At 41.7% G+C, this 25,379-nt stretch overlaps 1 protein-coding gene across 8 annotated transcripts in view; it reads right to left on the reverse strand.

Moving 5' to 3' along the window:
- Positions 1-25,379, reverse strand: part of zfhx3b (zinc finger homeobox 3b) — a 289,722-nt gene that overhangs the window by 7,093 nt on the left and 257,250 nt on the right. For 7 of the 8 annotated variants that reach the window (XM_055011433.1, XM_055011438.1, XM_055011436.1 and 4 more), the window contains 5 exons: positions 20,088-20,195; positions 10,382-10,518; positions 9,598-9,798; positions 6,193-6,316; positions 228-5,759 (listed from right to left, as the gene is read on the reverse strand). In XM_055011433.1, the coding sequence (XP_054867408.1) occupies positions 228-5,759; positions 6,193-6,316; positions 9,598-9,798; positions 10,382-10,518; positions 20,088-20,195 (6,102 nt within the window). The remainder of the gene's footprint in view (positions 1-227; positions 5,760-6,192; positions 6,317-9,597; positions 9,799-10,381; positions 10,519-20,087; positions 20,196-25,379) is intronic. The other variant, XM_055011443.1, reaches the window with a different exon arrangement.

The raw sequence follows: 25,379 nt of genomic DNA on the forward strand, positions 1-25,379 counted from the left end.
CAGACTGATTGAATGGAAGAGAAATTAATTTATAGAAGAGTGGAAATATTGTGTCCTCGTGCTGTACCATTATTACTAGGTCTCATAGTTTGAACGACATATGATTGCATTTTATTTAATAATGGCTGATATATGTTTTAATTAGTTCAGTTGTAAAACCCATCTGCAACTTTGCACTCTATACTTTCTGCTGTATATCAGTGAATGACTGCCAAATGATGACGTACCTGAATTAGATGAGTTAAAGCTGGAAAGAGAGGGGCTGCCAACCCCTGGCAAAAGGACAGGTGGGATGCCTTGCAGATTTGGATAGGCTGACTGAAGATTCAGAGCCTGCATTGCAGGATTATCAAACATCCCCTGCTGCTGCATGGCCTGCTGCTGTGCGAGTCCTAAAACTTCATTGGCCTTCTTAATGCGGTCCATCTCTTGCTGGGCCATAAGTTGGCGGACAGTGGCTGGGTCGAAGTATTCTTTTTCCTTATCAATCTGGCTGCCAATGGTGTCCTTTACCTTAGAGATGTGTTGTTGGGAGAAAATGTGGTCACGAACAGAGAGGCGAGCACTGTACTTGACACCACACAAAGTGCATTCAGTCTTCGGCCCCTCGTAAGATGTCTGATTTATTCCGAAGTGCTTGGCCATGTTGAGCTTTGCCTTTTTCTCCTTGGCACGGGCATTTTGAAACCACACCTGAACCACTCTCTTTGGAAGTCCAATGTCATTGCCAAGTACCTCACATTCCAGCATAGTGGGAGTCCTGTAGTCATTAAAACAAGATTTCAACACTTTCAGCTGGAGGTTAGTCATCTGGGTTCGGAAGCGCTTTTGGCCAGGTCGATCTCCACTGTCAATGCTCCTACTACCTGAGGCACCAGGACTTGGTGAGCAGGGGTCAGCCAGGCTGGACGTCTCACTGTGGTCAATCATATTTTCATTTTCATAGTCCTTAGCATAATAGCTTGTTGCAGGGCTTACTAGCCCTGAGGACATCTGGTCGTCATTTTCAAGGATGGGGGCTGTGCCTCCAGATTTAGACAGGTAATCACCACTATTTTGGCTGTGCTTAGCATCAGCACTGTCATTATCAGCATTAGCCTCATCACCTGTGGTTGTGTCTGTGATGGCTGTATTCACAGAGGAACAGTCGTCATTATCAAGTTTGCTCTGATCAAAGCTAAGGTTCACAGAGGACATAGTTGCAGTCTCAAAATCTTCCATTCCTTCAACTTTGATGGATGAAGGGCTCAGTAGACCCCTGGGAGAAAGATCCATACCTTTGTTCACTGGTGACATGGAGGAGCTTTGTCCATCACTGTTTGTAGTGGGGGCTAGTTGGGAGTAAGCTGATGTCTCTAGAGCATCCATTTTTATTTGTACGCTCTCCTGGTCAGGTAGCATACCAGTGAGTGTTAAATTATATCCAGCACGTTTGGCTTCATGCCAGTGACGTGAGCGAATGTGTGCCTCAAGGGCAGTTTTAGCTTTAAAAAGAGCTCGACAAAAAGGGCACCTACGATGAGCTTGAGCTGGCCCTACTGCCCTAAACTGGCCTTTCCTCTCTCTAGCTCTCGTATTCTGAAACCAAACTTGCACCACTCTCTTCTTTAATCCCACCTCGTGAGCAATGTGGTCAAGCATTTTACGTGTAGGATTTGAATCTAATAAATACTTCTGGTAGAGGATCTCTAGCTGCTCAGGTGTGATGGTGGTTCTAAGCCTCTTGTCTCTCTGTGGTTCTTCTCCACTGTTTGTGCTGTCGTTCTCTCCTGGGCTAGTGCTAGCTTTCTCCTCTAACTTCCTCTTCAGGGAGTTCATGGTGGAGGTTGGGGTGGACGGAGAAGTGGCAGAGCTGCTGGGAATCTGTGGCATTGCCCCAGAGAGTAGCTGGCTTGCCAAGAGAGGATTGCTGGGATCAAATAGCATGAATGGCATGTCAATTGGACGGTCAAGGAATTGAGGGTGGATGAATTGATTCTGCACAGAAAGGAAGTGTAATTGCTGGTGTTCCTGCCAGTGCTCAAAGGAGGGGAAGCCAATCTTGCACTGCTCACACTGATATGGGATCATTTGTTGTGCCAGTTGTGTGGCAGAGGTCAGGTGTGGGTTGAGGCTCATGTGAGAGCTTTGCGATGAGGCCTGGCTTGTCTGAGAAGCTGAGGGACCACACTGCTGTTGTTGCTGAGAGAAGGAAGGAGATGAGTGCTTGATGGATTTAGAAACATTTTGAATTTTCTCGTCTCTCTGGGGTCGATGATGTTGTGCCTCAGACTGAGGTTGGTGCACAATTTCCTGCTTAATAGAGGTTTGGTTTTCTCGTAGATCAGCAGAAGTTTCAGGTAACTGCTTGGGCTTCTCATCATAGAGGTTTGAGGTGGTTGCTGGTGATGCCTCCTCTTTCTCAGTGGATGGGAGGTGAGAGAATGCTGAAGTCGAGGGTGGAAGTGGGCAGAGACTTGAAGAGGAGGGCATTGGGGTGTGACAGGAAGACCCAGAGGGAGTATAACATTCATGGGAAAGATCCAGTGAATCCTCATTTTGGCTGTCATACTGTCCATCCTCATCTTCATCTTTGTAACACAGCTTCTTTTGGTGTTTTATTAGATCAAAGATACGCTGGAAAACCAGACTACATTTCTTGCACTGGTAGTTCAGATTTGATGTGCGAATATATCGGTCGTTTGACAGTTCTCGTCTTTCACCATCTTTTCCTCCATCACCCTGATTTTCATAATTCTTCCTTGCCTTCTGGCGAGCATTTTGAAACCACACAACAATGACACGGGTCGGGAGGCTCAAGAGGTTGGAGAGCTGTTCAAACTCATCATCTTTAGGATAAGCATTGGCATCGAAGAAATCCTGCAGAACTCTTAGCTGGTAGTCAGTAAACCTGGTCCTGGATGATCTCTTACTTCCATAGAATTCATGTCTCTGAGGTTCAGGGGAAGGAGGTTTGGAGTCAATTTTGGTGTCCTCTAGAGTGGTTGTTGGTGGGTTATTGAAATTGTATGGTGAGTCTTTATTGCGCTGCCGTTCTTTAAAAAGGGTGTTTCTGAACCAGTGCTTTATGACTTTCTGTGGCAGCCCTGACTTGTCAGCCATCTCTTTGATCTGCTCCTCATTTGGTGAATTGTTGATATCAAAGTACTGTCGCAGGACCCTAAGCTGGTCATCTGTGATGCGAGTCCGTGGTCTTTTGTTTTGCTGCTGCTGTAGCATGGCTGGTGTAAGTTGTTGTTGATAAAGCTGGGCCAGGTCTGATGCCAAGCTTGGCTCAACAGATGGTAACTGGGGAGGCAGCTGAGTGGGCAAGGACTGGAGCGACATAGGCTGCATCATAAGTGGTGAGAAGAGGGGCAAATCCATTGGCATGGGTATTTGTGTCATTGGAACTGGTGGCTGGGGAGGAGGTACAGTTGGAGGTGTGAGTGAGGCAGCAGAGACAGGAATATTTGGTGTGGGAGCTCTTTGGGGTGGAGGAGGAGGTGGAGGTGGAGGAGGCGGAGGTGGAGGAGCCGGAGCAGCCTCTGGTGTAGGAGGTCTCAATGGATAGAGTTTATCATAATGCTCTCTGTATTCCTTGGCAAATCTCTCAAGGGATCGAAATGGAAAGAAGGCCTGGTGGATATGCTCCTGGTGACTCTTTAGAATCAGTATGTTTGAAAACAGCTTGCCACAGGCTTCACATTCCAGTTTCTCTAATCCCTCAATGGGGTCCACCACTCTTGTTATTCCACCTGGACCACTTGATCCAGCAGGTCCAGCTGTCTTTTTCTGAGCTTTCTGTTTATTTTCATTGTACTGAATTACTAACTCAAACCCAAAGTTTTCCAGCAGGGCTTTGGTTGCGTTTCCTCGAGCATCTGAAGCAATCCTTGGTGGAGGCAAACCAGTATCATGGTTTATGTTTATTGAAATATGCTGAATGTCCTTCTTTTCTTTTGCCTTAGCGTCTGTAGAATCTTTGTGTACATAGTCCTCATTTTTTTCACTTGTATCCTTCTCTCTTTGCATTTCTCTTTCTTTCTCATTATGAGAGGAGGAGGGTTTCTGCTTTTTTTCAACCTGCTGGAGGAGAGATGCACTTTGTTGCAGCAATGCCATCTGACCCTGAACCTGTGAGTGAGACTGCTGCTGTTGTTGCTGCTGCTGTTGTTGCTGCTGCTGCTGATGTTGCTGCTGAAGGTGGTGGTGCATCAACTGCTGCTGCAAGCAACTCTGCTGGGCCTGCTGAGCTGAGTTTTTCAGATCTTCCAAGAGTGAGGAGGTGGAGGATCCTGCTAGGCCAAGTGCTGAGTTGCTGATGTTGATCTCTGGGTTCAGCTGAAATTCTGCTCCAGGAATGTAGAAAGGAAACAGCAACTGCTGCTGTTGCAGGGGGAGAAGTGCATCAGTTGTCATTGGGAAGTGCTGCAGAAGTGCTGGATTGAATAGCTGTGATTGTAAAAGAGCAGCCTGCTGCTGCAGCTCCTGCTGAAGCTGGGCTTGAGCTTGGGCTTGAGCCTGAGCCAGTTGCTGTTGTTGCTGAAGCTGCTGTTGTTGCCCCCTAGCAGAGAGAATTTCACTAAATTTTGACTTTTTTACTTCATGATTCTCAGATGGTGAAGAATGGCAGCTCACTGAAGAATTTCCCAGCCCTTCAATGCTATGAGTCTGATTCATGTGGTTTCCTCCAAGAATATTCTGAGCTGTCTGAGACCCAGAAGAACTGTGGTTAGTAGAGCTAGTAGTTGAGTTGCTGGCTGGGCTTGGACTAGATGTTGAAGTGCTTATGCTGGACCCTCCACCACTTAAACCACTAGCACTCGTAGAGCTAGTGATTCCTCCTGCTGCTTCAAGTTTGGCTGCTCTGGCTTTGGTCTGATGTAGAACAGAGCGCATGTGGATTTCCAGTGTAGAACTCTGGCTATATGCCACATTACAAGTGCTGCACTTGAATGGCTTGTTGTCAGGGCTGCTGGTAGGCTCAGGTTGACCAGTAGTGGACTCCTGAAGAGCCCTCTTCACCTTGTGCAGATGGGAGACAGAGTTGTAGTGAACCAGCAGAATGTTCTTCTGTGTAAAAGACTCCTTGCATACAGTGCACTTGAAAGGACGAGATGGATCCAAGAACTTCTCCATTGTAAAATTGGGGCCCTTTCTGAATGGCAAAGCACGTTTAGGTTCAGATCCAGAATCTTCCTGCAGTGAACCAGAGTCACTGCCTGTTGGGCTTTGTTTTTCCTCTGGATCACTTTCATCTCCCTCTTTGTCATCTTCTCCCAGACTTCCATGCTCCTCACCAAGAGATGGATCAGCCATTACCATAATGTCACCATTCATCAATAATCCTCCATATAGCTGCTGGATATCAGCTTCACTCAGCTCCAGGTGGCTGGTTTCTAAATGCTTCTTCAAGGCCTGTAGTGTTCTGAAGCTTCGTTGGCAAAGGCAGCACATGGTGGCTGCCCTGATCACGTGGTACTGTGAATGGAGTTGTAATTTCTCCACGGTCTTGAAGGCCAGGCTGCACTGGTTACATCGATACTTGTAGACGTGGCGATCAGAAACAGGCAACTGGGGCCTTTTGTTGTGAACTTCATTGAAGTGCATTTGGAGGGAGTTAGATGACTTGAACACTTGATTACAGCCTTTCTTCCAGCACAGGAATCCTGTGGCATCATCCCTCTCTGACTGTTGATCTTCCAGAGGTGACTTGCGAGCTTCAGCTGTTTCTGTTGGGAGAGACACCCCTTTCTCTGTATCAGCGTCTGATGCATCTGCGAATAAAGAAGTCAAAAGAAGACAGCAGTCCATCAGGTTCCTACATTCACTGAGATGAATTAAACCACTAATGCAAATGAGCAAGCAATGACTAAGTACAGCCTTTATTCATACAGTCTTGTTGTGAATAAAGGCCAAAGCACAAGAAATGCATTTTCTTTCAAATAAACACATTTCTTTTCTAAGCTCTAAAACACCTCAATAAAGATTCTTTATTCTAAGCCTAGGGCACAATAACTACTGATTTAATACTGCACCAGTATGTGCACACAAAGTTATAAAGTGATACAGTTTTGTTAAAATTTTACGGTGAATCGTGATTACCCAATATGCTCCTTATAGAACATATGAATGAAACTACTAAATTCAACTACTTGGTGACAAAAGTGATCTACTGTAAAGTTATCCCTACATTTCTAAGATACTGACCAGCTGGCTTCTTTGTATCTTCAGAGTTAGAGTTGGCTATAGGATGGGTGGTGCTCTGTGACTCTCTGTCTGGACTCGGTACAGGTATGAACATGCTTGCTGGTAGTACTTCAGTTGCTGTCACCTGGGAAAAAATAAGCACAAAGGAATTAAACATCAATAATCTTGCACAGTGTCAATGTATATTTTAATTTAAATCAAAAGAACTGACGCAAATAGGAGAATACACAAAATAATGACTGAAAGGAGTGAGACCGATCAATAATATAGTAAGTAACACAGTAGTACAATTGTAAATGTTAAATGACTTAATTTAAGAATTGCTAAATTAGACTGTGTGCTTCTTAATGTATTAGTAAAATCACAAGAAAACAATGAAATTCCTTATAAAGGTGTAAGAATTTAATTTTGGGGGGGGGGGGGGGGGGATCTATTTAGTGAAGATTTCAAGAATGGCATTGATTCAAAAAGTACAGACAGGCACCTAAGTTCTCCTTGCTCTCAAAGGGTTACAGTCAATCATAGATGAATGATGGCAGCCTCTGTTTATTTATGTTGCTCTCCCCCAACCTGCCTCCCATTTATCCCTATAATAGGCTTAAAAACTAACAATTTATTGAAATTGCTTGTCAAAAGTCCATAATCATTGGCTAAAAGTGAGTGACTAGATGATGGGGCTTTGTCTTCCTCAACTTACTTCAATTGATTTTACAGACCGATCAGCTTGAGTTTACCTTTCACACATTTATGTGATGTATTGGTAGCCCATTAAAAAATAACAAAGATGTCAAACATACTGTAAAAAAATGGGGAAAATATCTTAAGGATCGCATGCTGTGTGCCCTCGGTCTAGTCACTTTGACTCTACTTCAAATCAAAAACTGTAAGTATTGAGGTTAATGTGCACACAGTACATAGACATGAGCAATTCATAGTGATCACAAATTATAAAATCTCATGTTTCAGTTTCAAAAATAAATGAAAAGTAAGAGAGTGCAGTGTCAGATCTGTCTGCTTGATGCTTTGGTTAATCTACCACGCTTACCATATGCTTTCTAATTACCCCTCTAATATGCACAGGGACTGAGAACACAGCTGAAAGTACTGTAGCATGTCATATAGCCTACAGGCCACTTTCACATAGAGCACAATCACACTGAGGCAACAGGGGTTTCAAGGTTAAATGGAACAACTGACACTTTATATAACAGAATCCAATACTATACTATCTGTCTGATCAAGAGATATCCAGTTATTTATCTCTCTTTTCTTTACATCTCTATCTTCTAAAAATGAGAAGTAGAAAATTAATCCAACCAGCATGAAAACTCACAAAACAAAAAAAATCAATGATTTACATTACAAAGTGTACTGTTTCTAGACAACTGCTTCATTAGGCGATTAGAGGGAAGAGCAGAGTATCCCAAGGTCACTTTTAATTTGGACCGCCTAATTGGCAAACATAGTTCAAAATGGCTATCATCCAGCCAGACTCCGAATTAATGAAGCACAATTATTTTCATTACCCCTATCTTGCACAGACAGAAAATGAGACATAGAATGAGAGAGGGAGGACAGGAGGAGGGTGTGTATATTATGTACAGTATATAGTCGACTATACATACTGTGTATGTACTGTATACGAGACAGAAGCATGAGAGACATGAGGTGGAAAGAAAGGGGGGAGTGAAAAGACAAAAGGTGGACGAAGGGATGAAGGGTGGGAGAGTGAACGCATCATTATGCATGCTTGGCAAGAAATAAAAGTCACCTATTTCAGAATTAATTAGGCTCCTCTCCGTAGACATGTGAAAAGGATAAAGTACCTTTCCATCTGCATTCACCAGTTATAAAAAGGTGCTGGATTAATGTGTGTTATATTACCTCTGTTCTATCTCCTCTTGTAGTGGTTCAGTACATTACTACCTCTATAAAAGAAATAAATATTGCTGTCTACTATACTAATGCGCTTGCCATTTACTTTCTAGACGGGGGATGAAGATGGTTAGGCAGCAGACACAGCAATGTTTTATTCGCTGATTGTCCAGCAAGCTATTTAGCTTTACAGGATAGAAGAGGACAAAGATTTGCTCAGTGATTTACAAGAAAACAGGGAAAATAAAATTTTATTTCCCCTTGATGAGCATTAAAGGAAGCAAGCAAAGTTGTCTCTCTAGGTAGAAAAGGGTGCACCAGTGCACTGCAGTGGATATAAATCAAACCTGAGAGTCCAAATTACATGATTTAAGCTTCAAATACTACAAATTTTAAATATTACTTACTATAGGAGTAGTTTTTATATTAATTTCGATTCCTATTGATTGCAAATAATCTCTACTGCTTTTAGTGAAATCACATGATTTAGTAAGTGTTCGTTACATTTTTTTTAAATCTGTGTCATAATTATCTTAACATTCATAGTAAAAGGCTTTGTTTTGACTAACACACAGGTGATCATTGACATAGCAATTATGTCAGTGAGGTGATAAACGAACAGGGAGCTAAAAGACCTGCTCATCTTGAAAACATTAAAAAAAATACAAAAACAGATTATGTGTTCCCTTCCTCAAATGGATGTGATTAGGAGACAGCTTGAAAAGACTCAGATGATGGGTGCATCAAGACAATGAAGAAGACAAGAAAAATATGCATCTTGAAAGGTCTAATTATTTCCAACAAGCCACCGCAATTGCCTGCAGCCATTTCACAATTAACAGCATTCTTTGTGTTTTATAAAAGAATGAATGCTGGCAATTTAGAGCAGTAATGAGAGGAATGACAATTGTTCTCACAGCCAAGCAACCACTCCAGGGTGAGGGATTCATTAAGAGCGAGTTACTCATCTTCTTGGCATTGCTGAATCCTTATACTGGTCCTTGACCTGACCTACTGCCTGCAGTTTGACTGGCCATAATGTGTGTAAGTAGCAATATACTGGGAATACACAGCGCCACAGAGACTAGCTGTGGTCTTCTTGCCTCCAGCACAAAATATAAATGAGTGTTGAGATAATAACATATAAGACATGGCTCTATGGATAGAGAAATCTAAATCAAAACATGGATAAGTGTTATATATACAATATAGATTGCACAGGTGGCAAGGCTATTTGTTCATCCATCTATTCTCCTCAGCTGAATACATTGACTCTCATGCTTATGTATTCTATCGCTATGGCACTAAATGACCAGAATAAAAAATATCTGCCATGCCAAGCTAATATATACCTCTCAAACAAACAAACAAAAAAGTGAAATATGCAGATTAGTAAAGGAAAAAAATAAAAAGCAAGGCTGACTGGAAAATATACAAAATGAAAATGGACACTTTAACCTTATCAACAACTTCTCCAACCACCGTGTGTCCAATCACAGGCAAAGTATACACAGTACAAGCGGGACTTACTGTGGCAATAAGCTTATCGACACAGTCAGGCGCCACACTGTGGAGGTGTGTGAGGTGGAACTGTAGGTGGATCTTGTTGTTGAGCATGTCCTGGCATAATGGGCAGCGTAACATGGGCTGGACAGAGTGCTGCGTCATCACGTGCATTCTGAGGCGATTCAGGTCCGTGTTGGTGAACTTGCAGTAGGGGCACTGGTACATCTGGGTGAAGGTAGAGGCAAGAATGGAGAAGGAGAGGGGAGGAAAAAACCGAACCACAAAGGGTTAATCAGGTGGAAGGGGAGCGATGAGCAGAGTGGGCCTGCGTGAAGAGAAGCTGTAGATCAGGGAGAGGAGTGGGGCCCCCATCCCTCAAGCAGGCAGATCCCTCTGATCACAGACAAGTGTGTAATACTGAGCACCACTGAGTCTTGGCACCCACTTCAAAGTGCTCTCATCTGTCAAATACTATATTGATTTTCCACCTTATACACAATTAGCAGTGCAACTGCAGTAGAAAGGCTGAAATAATTCTGAGTAGATTTGGAAAAAAAAAAAAACAACTTCTGCATAGTAAAGAAAAAAAAAAGGTCAGTGAGATAACTAACGAACTAACTGAAAATTATGAGTAGATTTTTACTTTTTTTTAATTGATGTGAATTTTATACTTATAATGAGGGCTTGATAATTGAGGATAAGATAACCTTTAGCGAGAAACCCGTAATTCAAAGAGTTTGGAAAAAGTAGAGTTTTATGAACATCTGAGGGCATCAGTGTGAACAAAATCCTGTGGTTTGTAACTCACCTGCTCTGCGGCGCCCTTCTCAGCTGTCCTGGGACGCTTGGAGGACAGCGGGCTCTCCGAGGTCTCCGACCGTGAAGAGGGCCTTTTGGAAGGAATCGGGGAATCTGACTGGTGCCGTTCCAAGTGACTGGACAAAGCTGAACATGCACGCAGACACAAAAACAGGGAGGGATAAAGAGAGGAGAGCAGACATGTCAAGACAAGGTGTGGACTTGGCAGCCTGGGAGCAGGTCAATCAATAACACTGTGGATAAAGGGCTTTGGAATGTCTTTCTTAAATGTGATATAAGTGCATTTAATGGGAATTGGGCAGAGAAAGTGTTGTTATCCACCTCCTGTCTTCACATAAAAAAGAAACAAAACACGCACACACACACACTGCTTTTACTTGTCTTCCCATGCTGCTGCCGCTGAGGAACGCACTGCCAGTGTGCTCTGATGGGCTGTCTTTTTCAATGTTGGCTTGTCAGGATATCATGCAACACCATAAACAGCTAATAAAAATATTAGTTTGCCACAGGGTGCAGGTATAGGTTTCACACCACTGCATATTTTCAGTCCACGTGAGTTTTTAAACCTGAGACAAGGTAGACAAACGTCTTGCAACCTCATCATAGAATAAGAAAGATAAAAAAGATCCACATCAGAGTCAAGATACTTTACTCATGTTATCAGCATGTAACTTTGTTTTGTCCATGTGGTCAAAAAAGAAGCTCCACAGGGAGTTAAATAAATTTATTTTTTTGGGTTCCTGACCAATAATCACAGTTCAGCCTCATCAAAAATGAATTTCAAGAGTGGAACAATAAAGACCGAAATGTCTTTATCAAGCAGTGCCAACAGTTTGATCCAGCTTGGAAAATATTTCAGCTCATTGCTTCAATAAGGTCAATGCCAGTGAATTTTTTTTTGGTTTTACATTTCTGTAACTAGACTTCTTTGGTATGTTTTGTGCTTGTGGTTTGTCACAAACGAAAGACATAACTGCAAGAAGGGGAAAAAAAATTATAAAACACCTGAGCAAATCTCAAAACTTGCCCAAAGCTGGTTTGCGTATGACATTTGACTCAAGATTGCCAACATTTTCACAAAAAACATACCACTTGACTCATTGATGTCATTAAACTAATGATTCACATCCAAGCATATTCACAGTACAGAACTATGCTGCAGTGCTCAGTCTGTGGAAATCTAAAAATGAGCTACGGATATCAGCCAATCGTTTTTTCCCCATTCTATATAGTTACTTCAAGTGTTTTTTTCTATCTCACACATTGGATGAGATGACTAACCCTTTCAGTGCAAACAGTGTTATTAACAAAATACCATGTCTCTTTCCTTCAGCGTCTGCAGACCGTGGCCTCACACAAGAGCCCCTGCTAACCACTCTAACACTACTCCACTTTAAAAAAGAAAGGAGAAACTAGAGGTGGCAAACATGGAGGCATAACAGTAGTGGAGTAGTAAAGCATGGGCTCACGGAGGAGGTAAAGCCACAAAGAGCCTCTATGGGGGAGCTGCAGGAACACCACGCTTTGTCACCAGTGGAGAGAATTTACTGTGAAACTTAAGGTGTCTTGCCAACCCCTAACAAGCCCATAAAGAGTTAAATTTGGCCTGATTTGTACAGTTCTGGAAGGGCAAATTGAGAACAGAGGGCGTTGGTAAGGGGAGGGGTGGTTTTGTAGGAGGTCAGGTTAAGCAGGGCTGACCACGCTCCTGCTCCAGACATTAAAATGTCAGCTCCAATCAGGACGAGGGCAGTTGAGCTGATTACCCAGTGGGGGACCTGGCTTTGGACAGAGCAGCCTGCAAGATCTCCCAGAGACACCGGGATCAGCCATGGAGGCCCTATTAGGGTCCAGTCACAGTCAATCCTATTAAACACATCCGCCAATAAACAAAGGGAATGTTAAACAAAAGGAGCCTCCCATTCCCTGACATTAACCTCTCAGTCATGGCACTGTCCTCGCCAATTCCTCCTCAGCTCCACTTCAGTCCACTTCTACTTCCCCCCGAACTCATCTCTCAAGGAAAATGAGAGCGGTCATCTGTGGTCACCTTCACAATTTAGCAGTCTGATCTGTTTGGGTCCAAAGTTTTGGGGTCCTAAACCCATTTAATAATGGTAATACCTCTTCCGTGAGGACACACTGCCATCTATTTTTGCTACTGCACGTTATAATTGAGAAAACACCATCTCTGCACCTTGGCCTCAACAGCTTATTAATACAGTGAGCAGCTCCTTGACTTCTTACAATATTTTCCACACCGACAATGGAGGAAAGGAATCAGTTTTCTCGATACCACAGGAAAAGGACAGAGAGAAAAAACTCTTACAGCACTTAATACAACTTAAATAGCTGTAATTGCAATTTACTGGCAATGACTTAACTTCTGTAACTGGGGGAGAGCTAAAGTGTAAAAAAAAACAACTCATAAGAGCAGTTAACTCTCAGCTCCAAAGCACATACATACAGTCTAGAAAGTAACCACAGATTAAGTATCAAGTATCCTCTCAGACCTGTGATTAAGGGGATAAACATAACTGATTAAAAGTATATTCCACTTCCACAACTCCTCAATTAGCACCCGAGAGGTGAAACAAGTGGTCTTTTATGCTAAGACACTAGAGAGCTTTAGTAGAAGGGCCAAAACCTGCTTTCTAGTTCAGCTGCCGTAATGTTTATGTGTGTGTGAAAGAGAAAAAAGGAGAGAGGCCAGGACAGATGGAGGGCTGGCGAGGTTTACTCTGATGCAGTCTCTCTTGTCACGGCCAATTAGGACTCCATAAATCTGATCAATCGCATTCTCTTAAGAATAGCACATCCCAACACTATCACCGGCACCATGACTAACATCCAACTACTGTATCCTGTTTTTTTCCTGTCAAGGATGATGAAAAAAGTAACTGAAACACTCAAGACAAAATAGAGATTTAAAAAAAAAAAAAAAAAAAAATCTTTTCCTGTTATTATGTACAGCCCGACATGTCAGATTGGACACTGTTGTCCGAGCATAGATGTGACACATGGATCTACTACATGAACAGGTGATCAGAACCAGTGACCGAAACATTGTGTCCTGATGGAACAGGATATACGACTATTAGAGGAACAATGCACCATCAAGAAAGAACTGAAAAGAACAGTCTCTGGTGAGATATGCTATGGATGTCAAAAATAACTGACAACAATTAGAAACAAAGTCTAGGTTTACTTTCTGGATTTATCCCGGCGGGAGTAATTGAGAGAATGCAATCACAAAATAGTGAAAGTTTATTTAAAAATTTTTTTTTTTTTAATATATAACACTGCAGTTATTGTAGAAACTTATTCTTGAAGTCACATTTTCATCACTGGGCCCTGAACGCCTGTAATGGAACTTTTAGGTGCGCTAAATTGTTTTAAAAACTAAAGCAAAGAAAAGCTACAGTATAGTTTTATATTTAAACCTCAGTAGTTGGTTAGATCAGCAATGTGTATCTCATTCATGCTGAGTCTTGCACAGACGTGACTATGGGGTCCCCCTCTGTCAGGGACCCTAATGCCTGTCAGGAACCTCGACCTCTTTCCCTGGTCTTTAGACACAGATCCCCCATCCACACCAAACATCTTCTGACAGATACATAGAGCAGGCTTTTGTTTGAAAGCACAAAAGGCAGAGCAAGAGTGGAGGAAAAACCCTAAGAGTCAATTAGGTGATTATTAATTCATGCCCCTTTTCCGTAAACCAGAGGCTTTTGTGCTGTCGAGTCCCGTAAGTGAATTGGACTTTGGCACCTTGTCTCTCCCCCATTGCTGGACTGTATTATTCAAGCAGCAAAGGGGCTGTCAGCACACTGCACTGGTCTCTGGAGCAATCACAGCCTTGTTGTGCTTTCAAGGGGAAAAAAAAAGATGGCTGCTGGACAGATTGACTGACACAGCACAGACTGAATTAGCCACAACAGGTCATCTGCCATTGAAATCTTCCAGGAGTGCAATCACAGCTGCTGTTAATGTTTATCCTTGGGAAAGGTTATCCATATTCTCAAAAGCAGGTTACACTAAACAGTATGTGAGGATGTGGAGGATGGTGATAATAGTTCCTGTGTTTTAGAGGGGAATTCCCTTCCTATTGACTCAGATGAGGTCCTCATCATCTCCCCTCTCTCATTATAACAGTTCCTGTCTCGGCATGGCAGCTTCAAGTTTGTAAAAAAAAAAAAAAAAAAAAAAAACAGAAGCTATCGTCCATTCTGTCCATGCCAGTGAGGCTGTAGAACTTTACTGTCACTTTGTCCATAAGAGCAGCAAACTCCCAATCACTCCAAACTTAAATTCAGCCGACAGTTAGTCTGCACGGTGAAACTCAAGGATTGTCTGTCGGCACACTTTCTGAAAAAGTGTGTCCTCTGATCCCTGACTCCCTGAAACCTTTCACCTTCACACTGCTGAGACCTTCCGACTCCCTTGTGCCTCCTGCAATGCAGAAAATCCTCACCTCTGTTCCCTCAGCAAGTTGGCCATTAATATGGAGATGATTCAACTCCCCCAGTGCTACAAGTCATTTTCTTTTAGTGCTATGCTAACAATAGCTGAATATTGTCTTTTCTTTTTCCCCACTTCTATCCAGGTTTTTAATCTACAGCTGGTGTGAGAGCCCAAAGCAATAAAGGGCAGTGTTCCATTTCATCTTTATTAATTATTCTGAAGGAATGAAAAAAAAAAAGAACACAGAAACCTGAAACTAAAAAGCTTTTTACTGAAGCTATATATATGGAATAACTTCTTATTGTTTAAAAAGTCTAAATCTTTATCAATATATTATGAGGGGCTGAATATAGTGTGTGTTTTTGCAGCCTAAATTAAGAAGAAGTATTAATTAGCTGAGGCGTTATTAATCTATAGGCCACTGAACAACAGGATGACAAGTTGTTCACCTTTACAGGACACAGCACTAGTGCTTGGCTATTAGACAGCCTGTGGTAAAACTCATAAACACTGGGCTTTCAGGGAGGTGCCTCACAAACAAGGACAATTTATGGCCTATTATCTTCAAAGACAAAAGGAATTATAATTTGAGGGATGACAAACACTGAACGGACGTGATATGAATATGTAAACAGTTTTGCTGCTCTGTCTCCTGATTTCTCATACTACTTAGGGTTTAAAAGCACTAACAAATCACCGCTGCACTGAATGTCTCCCGGTTTAAAGCAACAATAACATAAACTTGAATAATTTGATTGTAACTAACCATAAGCATGCAATTTCAACTTTCAACTACAGTTAATATTAAAGGCTACGTATCCGCACTGTTACACGGAGAGCAATTTATAACATTTGGTATGTTTGTTTCTGAATGAGCAACAGCAGAAGACTAACTGCGTAATATAGGGCAGTATAAAAAATGAGCAGACTGCAATGCCACAGAGCTGCGTCTAGGGGATGCTAATCATCATGTTCATTATACAGATTAAATGCAGCAGCCACAGAGCAGGAGACAGCATCAGCTTTTCTCGCACACAACATACCTGAATATATACACGTGCATGCATTACATTTACATTTACTCAAAAACAGGTAGACATGAAGCCAGAAACACACACATAGAATTGTGTATAGTTTGCACATCAAGCTGTTCATCCTTCGTTTAGACAGTTTCACAGGTTTAGTGTCGGTGATTAACTGCAAATAGTTTGGAGCAATTTTTTAACACCTCTACGTGAAAACCTCCTGCAAAAGCATCAAACAAAGCACAGGTTTGGCACATCCTGCAGAAAAAGGCACAAACTAATGTGTGTGAGTGGAGTTAATATGTTTTTTTTTGCATGATGCAGTAGGAAAGTATCAAAACTATTTGCACACAGGCAGCGTAAAAACAGTGCGCAGCAGCTAATCGAATGCTAAATTGGAACCTGCATGTCATCTTTAATTGGTGCTCCACAAAACTCTGTCAAAATACTCCTACATACTTAACAACAGTAACAAGCAGTGAATTTGAAAAACATCCCCAAATGGACACAGATTCACAAATTGTATTTATCTGGTAAACTGAGGCAAAATGACAAATAACAAATCCTATATATGTGGTTAACCAAGCATATGATCAAGTTTGTGTGAAATATTTAAGAATATATTAACAACTGTCAAGGCTTTTTCAAACTGTGGGTAATGAAATGCCATTGAAATATTGTATATGCATATATTTCTGACTTCTGTTTACCATTTGCTGCCATTTGTTTTTGCTACTTATAAACCTGTCTGGTCTCTGAGGTGTTACGGGTCTCAGAATGTGGATGAATCAGGCTGAAATAGAATTTTTGCTCCAGCTTACATAAATTGAATATAAGGAAATGTATGAAACTAATTATTCATCAAGCTCAGTTTCTGAGGACCACCATCCTTCCAACCCCAGAGTTGAGAAACTATATTTTTCTCACCTTCATCTCAATGTCCCTACATACCCTCTCCCCACCAATACCTACTATGTACAACCTGTCCCATACATTTATATTAGATATGTCAAATCACATTGTACCCAAGTCTGCAGGTGTATTAACAATCCTCTTCCTCCTCCTGCTCCCCTCACCTTCCACTCTCTCCTACATTCGCCACCCTCCTACATTCGCCACCCTCCTGCCTTGCTCTGGTGCTGCATTCCCATACATTCAGCTGCTGCATAAATACACCACCTGCTTTAATGAAGGTAAGGATCCCGTTCCTATGCAGAAACTCTTCCCTTTAGCTGCTGCTGCCTCAGCTAGGTGAGGAAAGTGTGAGAAGAGAGGAAAGAGGCTCATGGCTATCCATTTATACATATTTCATAACTAGCATTAAAAATGACCCTTTGAATTACTAATCATGCCGGATGATTCAGTTGCAGCTACTGCCAACATGAACATCAATGTCTACATGTATTAAAATTTTAATATTCCACTTGTAATTAGTTTTAAATGAAAAGTATGTCCTTGTGTTTTCAGATATAATATATTGCATAATCACAAAAAGTTGCACCACATTTTGTGCGCAGCGTTGACATTTACATATGTCTGAATGCTTTTACATGTACATATATGTATTATCTCAGAGATAAATAATAAAAAAAAAAAAAAAAAAAAACAGAATAATGAAGGCATCTTTCAAGAGATGACATGCCGAATACATATGCATTTTACAAAGGCTTCTGATGTACCTCTAAATGATTTTAATGAATACTGAGGAGCTGCGGAACAAGAAAGCGAAAATAAGATTGACAGTGGCTTTAAAAAGGAGGAAGCCTTTTTTCTGCGTTCACTAATGCTGTCTGTCTGACAGTGACTGTCATTTGTAAAGGAACAATGTTGTGCTCTGTTCCAACAGCTACATGACAACGATGAGAAGAATTCTTCAGTAGTTCTAATGATGGACCTTAGAAACAGCTCAGCCTCAGACAGTGGAGATTGAGCACCTTTCATATCAATAACAGGTTGGCCGAGATGCTCATATGCTATATTTTAACATATATGCCATTTATGTATCTACTGTACACCATTCACCTGCCCAAACAAGTGCTGCTTTGTGTACCTGCTCTGTTTCTTTCTCGCTTTTCCCCTACAAGATGGGTTTTCTGCACTCGCTTTGAATGGGCATTGCATTCATCAATCACAAAAACTTTGCAATACAAAAAGAGACCCTTCCATTCAACTAAAGCTGTCTACCTTTCGCTGACAACACAGCCTTGAACCCACCACTCCAACCTACCCACCCACCTTTTCACTGACATCAAACAGAACCTCAGACCTGGTTCCCTAATGCAATGCTATTTTTAACTAAGCGTTTCTAATAAGCTGCTGGGAAGCTGTAAATTTTTCATATGCAAGCACATATTTCCTTTGTGAAAACACAGAAACACACTTATTTGGTGATTAGCGACTGACAGAGGGGAGGAAAGGAACTGAATATGCTTGTATCAAATTGCATGCCTTTCAAAAAGGAGGAATCCTAATGCGAGGAGTCGTCTTCCTGTGCACCACAGGTATGAGTGAATTATTAATCGGCCAGCTCATTTTAATGCTTTTTAAAGTGCTTTATTTTGATGTGCTAAAACATACTTTTAGCCATATTCAGTCAGGCATGCATATCATTATTTCTTCCATCAAAGAAGAGTGTCGCCCTTTCAAAGAGCACAAACAACTCAGCCTCATTTAAAATAGAAGTTCGAATATCAAAGACATTTTACAAAGGCTGGGCTTCAAACACTGTGATGAAGTTTTTTTTTTTTTTTGCTGCACTTTATAAAAACTTAGGTATGCAAAAGGTCTGAATTGTTTTCCAGCTTTTAACCTGACTAGTGTAAATCAAAACATCCCGCAGTAACACAAGAAGTTAGACAAGTGAAAAGCATCTATCCAGGCCTGTTACTGTTCAGTGTCATCATTATCAGCAATCTCCTCTATTGAATAAGAGATGTCTTAACTGCCAGCAATGTTTTCCTAACACAGGCAAAGTAAATTGTGCATAAAAAAAGATTAAACTAAATTTCATTTACACTGCTCAATGAATATGAATATAATCAGTAAACAAAACTTTAAAAATATAATCAGATGCAATGATGCACAAGCACTGTGTAGCATATGGGACAAAATGTAGTTTCAAACTAAACTTGTTTATCTTTAACTTGCGTTTGATTAATTCATCCTCATATCCCTCACAATCTATGGGGAAAAAAAAAACTTGTTACAGACAGCTCTAGACATAGTAGCAGCAACATTAATTTAACACCTACAGCAGGGATTTTAATACTTGATTAAGTAGCCCTTCCAGTTTCACCAACAATAACATCACAACTGTCATAAGACCCACAACAGGTCGTGCACTTCTGCCATCTGTTCATCTTTCACTGCAGACAGCCCTTCTGTTGAAATGAAACAGGGCCTTCCAGACAATCCTCAGCTCCAAGAAAAACTCAAACTTTATGCAAAGTTTGACCTTTAAACTGTTTTCACTGTGTGATGTAGTGATTTCCATTATCGCCCCAACAAATAGTAAAAGAAAATGTACAGACACATTTCTGCAAAATGTCTTCAAACTGAAGCTTTACCCTAATTCTAAAACATTTGTAATAGTAGAACTTCAAATGTTTAAAACACTGTTTTAATAAATGCAACCTGTCCTTGATCAGAGATTGTTTGCACTGACAGCTCCTCCCCTCACACTGAGCCCATCCCCCTGCTTAGGAGTCACCACCTCCACCTATCACTAAAGAGGACCACAGATAAAACCGTCCTGATCTGATAACATTAAACACAGGTAAGTGTTGTCTGTGTTCCTGTGTGTGTGCAGCAAAGTTGAGAAGGGGGGCAGTGCTCTCACATGTTTGTGTGCACATGACACAGTTGGAATTACACGTACAAGCCGAGCTCTTCACGTTACCCATTGATTGAAAAAACAAAACATGGGTCACATGTCACCCTAAGGATACTACCTAAATTGACAGTTCATCCAAGCTGTATCTGACGTGATTTCCGGCCTGGAAACATGCAACCTGAAAGAGCAGCTTTTGAAAACTAGATTAGGGAGTTTTGAGAGAGTGTGTTTAATGCTTAAAAAAAGGCTCTCAGTGTTTTGGTTAAATATGTTTAATTCCACAATAGGCCCGTTGTTCAGCACCATTCAGCTGCGTGGCCACGTGATTGCTGTGAATAGTTATCCCTAAATATGTCTGTAAATATTGGCCTTACCTGTCCCTTTGGTGAGCTCCTTCTCCCCCCCACTTTCTCTGTCTTTGGTTTGGTCCTCCTGGTCTGTGGTGGTCTCACTAGCAGCCTCCACATCCTCGCTCAGCTCTCCTGAAGGGGGAGGGAGAACGGGATATGTAAATCACCACGCCATCAGAATTGGTGGAAGCACTTAAAGGGACGGCAGCGTTTTTTTTCTATAGGAGCTTGCAACAATTACATTTGCTGACACACAGTTGCAAGGCTAGCAGACAAAGAGGGCAGAATCTGCTTTCTGCTTTCCGTCCTGTGCTGTCTGATCATCACTGTGAAATTTATTTGGACTTGAATTCTAAAATCTGAATTGAATTGTAAGGAAAGAGGGAAGGCAAAAATTAATTATTATTGCTGCTATTATTATGTCGTATCTATGTATTAAAAACTGTGACACAAACAAAGGTTTGTGCTTAATGTGAGGATAAAACTGTAGGGGGAAAAAAAGAACACATATGACCTGGAGTGGGCAAACGGAAAAATAATTGTGTGAGCTGTATCCTTTAAGAAAAAGACCTTATATTAGACAAGTCTGTGTTCTGTTTCTTACACAACACACACCCTGTACAGTCCCTTGCTGCAATCTGCTATGTTACTTACCAATACAAACCTCGCATCTGCTATCCTACTATGGTAAAATAAATAAATAAATAAAAATCATAAATATTTAAACTTTCAAAGCCACAATTCATTTTATTTTTTATGCCAAGTCAAAGGCAGAAATCCCATGTAACCACCTTAAAAGCCTCAGCTCGATATATCAGGCCATTTAGGAGCATCGAAGTCCAAACAATGGATATCCAATAACGCCATTTGTAAGTAACACACAGAGGAAAAGATAGCAAAAACAGATAATAAAAAGGGCATCAATCTTGTTTATTTCCCTCCAGTGTCCCCTGAACATCCCCTCTGCCTGTTAAGTTTGTTTAAAAGTAGTGGGACTTGCATGCAATAGCATTGATTTGACAACAGTAAACTAGGCCGCAGTCAATAGGCCCTATCAGTTATTACACAAGTCAGCTAATTCTCAGCAAATGTACTTAAATGCTCTTTTGAAAATGCTTTCATGCTTAGGTCTCTACTCTATGAGCTATTGATATATTGACAAAGCTACAACAGCTACTGAAATATCCTGTTCAAGTATTCAGCCCTGCAGTCATCACACATCCCATCTTAGCTCACCACATGACTACCCACAGCCAAAACCACTTTTATGACGTTACATTATCCCCAGCACTCGCTGTTTATCCCGTCAGTTATGAAACGCTGCATACACTGAACACGCAGTTGACATCATACACTCAAACTCTGGTATGTGTCATTATCACAGATACACTCTGAACAATCATGCATCTCTGAATCACATGGCTATTCTCACAGTCCTCTTCCTTAAGACAGTTCTTACTTGTAAATAAAATATTCAGAAGCATTTCGGTTTTTCTGCTGAATGAGGGAATACAAATGCTTCCTGCAAATAAGTCATGTTTATAAATGAAAAATATATTAAAGAAAATTAATGTTTTGTTAATTGACATTTCATTCTCCGCTGTGTATGTGTCTTTACCTCAGTAGCCTAAAAGAAAAAGGTTGGATATTTAAGAGTATCTAACACATATTTTGCTATTCGGGTATATTCAAAATGATCTTCTTTGTTTAAGGTTGCACATTATAACTTCAAAATCATAGAGGGTGTTTATCAACATAAGAATATTTTATTATTCTAGACACAACTGCACATTTATGCATGAGGGGTTATTTCTGTTTTTATAAAATCTAAAGAAAGAAACAGAAAATCAAAGTAAATGTAAAGCACCTTTGTATTACTAGCAAGACAGGAGCACTATCCTCCATCTCCCGCTTGCTGATACAGCTGTTGCAGAAAACAGCTGTCTGAGCAAAGTGAGAGGTGTATGGATTTTGTTGTAACACATTACAGCTAAAAGCCAATCCTGTGATCCCACATTTAAATACAGATATTTATTTAAAAGGGATGACTGGCTCCTAGTAAAAAGCATATTTGAGTGTACCTTAGATCTCACACGCAAATGCATTTTATTATTTGATTTTTAAACAAGTTTCTATTATGTTTCCAAGGCAACCTATGATTTCCATCCAGTGCAGCCCATCCCATGCTGGTGAGGTGGATCTGAAACATTCCCAGAGAACCAGACATCTGCTGCAGAGTCCTAAAATCCCATCTAACTCCTGCTTGCATAAATCTCCACAACTGTGCGAGAATTAGGATACTGTACAGCTGCATAGGTGCTCAGATTACAAAGTAATCCCCAGGTAAATTTTTTCACCTTTAAAAACGGGGCAAGGTGTCATTTCTTAGCTATGTGACACTTGTAGTGAGACTAATTCCCCACCTACACATTAACACACACTTTGTGCTTAAACATTGCTGTGATAGACAGCCAATATTCTAATGCTGTCAGCTTCCCTGTACCCACCCCCAACGTCCTGCACACTTACTGTACATGAACACGTGTGCACTGATACGTTTTTTTTTTTGCTCATGTTTTCTATACTTCTCTTTTTAGATGTTTAATCAACATACGTGACACTTTTAGCACACGCAACGCACAGCCCCATCCATAATTTATGCAGAAATGCAGACATTTAATTCCAGGAGCACCGTTACATCTTTAAGTGCCAAATGGCTTTGCCTATTTCTCGTCTCATCTACAACAGTATTACAGAATGATTAAAGCTGGGCCGACTATAATTAATGAAAGGTCACGAGTGGCCTAAGAGTAGGATGCAAATGGAGGAGACACTAAAACTGTAGCCATAGATTAACTCAGAAAATAGATTAGGAGAAACACTCAAAGCTATGGCAGCAGGCCATTTCTAACCCAAATCTGAGAGATGTAAAGGACAATAGCCTGAAGGTTGTCTTCTAATTAATTGTCTTCATTAACCATCCTAATACAATGATATGAAACAGTTCCATTAATCTAATCATGCAAGCTGAATAAGCCCATTGCCGACACAGAGATTACACTCATCTGTTCTGAGCATATAAATATCAGCTTTACTCTGCCAGTCACTCAGTGGGGACAGTTCATGGGCTCTCTGTTCCACCATCTCACAGACAGACACACACACACACACACACAGTCTCGCACACACAGACGTACGTACACACACACACACTCCTACACCATCGAGGCGCTGAGCGGTCTTCCCCTCTTGTGTTTTGCCAGCGAGTGCAGAGGCTTAATCAGACCCATAGGTGTCACTCTATACAAGCTGGGAGAAAGCAACTTGCTCACACACATTAATGAGGAGCGGGGGGGAAGGGGCCGAGCAGCAACAGACAGAAAGACACGGGGAAGGGGGAAAGGGAAGAAATATGTGGAGATGACAAAAGCAGATGCTATGCAAGAGCCGTCCGGTGAAGACGAGACACTGAAAATGGCAAGATTACCTTCAGATGAGAGAGAGCAGCCTTCCTTTCCCCTGAAGAGCAGTGATTACACTAATGCTAATCAGACTGACAAGCACAAACGGCCAAATAAATAATTGATGGTAACCACTGCACTTTCCAGTATTCCTTCCCAGACTGTAGAGAAGAGCAGTAGCAAGTAATAATAGTCACTCTAGATATCTTTCACTAGGTCAGGCTCCTCCTCCGTCCTCGGCCTCAGCAGAATATACTGCTGTGATGATAACTGCCTTTTCTTAAAGTACAGAATTGCGGTCCTACCTGAGAATGGCTCCAGTGTTCCTCAAACAGCAGTGACAGCCTGCTCTTTTTTGTTGCATATACAGTATCTCAGTCAACAACACTGTCTTATCTATCACGCTTGGCTTTCGTAAGTTGTGGAGAACCAGCGCGGGGGCTGAGCTCAGCTTCTCCCTCTCCCCGGCTCTCAAGTGCTGGGAGCGAGGGTTGAGCTCTGCTTCTCTCTGGGCTCTTGTGTGGAGCTGTGTGTCTAAGCTCTCATTACTCTCATTATGATTATTGAGGCTGTTGTTATCATTTTAACCAGGTGTCACAGGACCGCACTGTAAATCAGAGAGGTGTGCTTCCCCTGCTTTATCCAGGGCCGGACAGCTTCCTTTTCTTTAGCGCTGCACTGTCGGATAAAAAGCAATCTTATTTCACACTTCACAGACTCTATCTTTCTCCCCTACCTCTTCTTTTAAAAAAAAAATCCCCCTCTTGCTCCCCCATCATCCCTTGCACCCCTTCCTTATATCAAAGTTGGCCTGACTCTGGACTAGAGGGTGCAAAATGAAAGTGACAGGAGGGTACCATGGGACAATGAGACACAGGACCCATGCTGAGGGCTTTCATGCATTGTCCGCTCCTCATATCAGCACCTCTGCGCCCCATACGCGAGACCCCCTTTAAAAGCACAACACACAGGAAAACACTCCCACCCCCTCGTAACCCCCCCATTCTCACATACTCACAGAAGCTCTCCCCTTATGTCCTCACAAGCTGCACCTCATAAAACCACAACTGAGCAAAACATGCCCACAACCCAGCCAGAGACAAGAGGGGGCTTTTGCTTATGAACAACCAATAAACCACAACATAGTATCATCAGAAACCACAATGACACTACAATAACATAAAACTTCATTAAAATGATTACTGATTATTGTGTAACTGTAAAAAGTTGTGTTCATTTATATGGACTGCAACTTTTATCTAAGACACATTTAAAATGAATGAAAGTGTAGTAAAATGCGCATTATTACACATCCAAATCAATGTAGTAAGATGTCAGAAAAATGCACCAAAATGCACTAGACACACAAAATGAGCGGATATCTGTCTCTTATTTTTTTGTTTTTTTTTTCTCCTCACTCATGCTCTCACTCCCACTCTCCCACACACTTTCACATTTTGAAAGGAAAGAAGAGTAAAGCTACCTCAGCGCTGCTGGTCGGAGTTACGTGTTAGATTCCTGACCTGTCTATGGGGGGACTCGCTGGCCTCTCCCTGCTGGCCCTGCTGTGACCTCAGGATCTAAATGTGAATGAGTACTTTGTGTCTCCAAGGGGGCTGAGGGCAGCAGTGAGGGGGTGTGAGGAGGGGGGCAGCGAAAGGAGGAGGAGGAGGTGCAGGAGATAGAGGAGGGGTGCAGGGCAGCTAGTAACTAAAAAAACTTTAAACGGCAAAGTTAATCACAAACAGCAGTGATGGCTCATACTGCCTTAGAACAATATCACAGCAAACCCCCCCGCCTCCTGCAGCCGCCCCACCGCTCTCCCGGTGGTGCCCGCTCATCAAACCAGCCCATA

The sequence above is a fragment of the Amphiprion ocellaris genome, chromosome 1, assembly GCF_022539595.1.
Source record: "Amphiprion ocellaris isolate individual 3 ecotype Okinawa chromosome 1, ASM2253959v1, whole genome shotgun sequence".
NCBI classification, from domain to species: Eukaryota; Metazoa; Chordata; class Actinopteri; family Pomacentridae; genus Amphiprion; species Amphiprion ocellaris.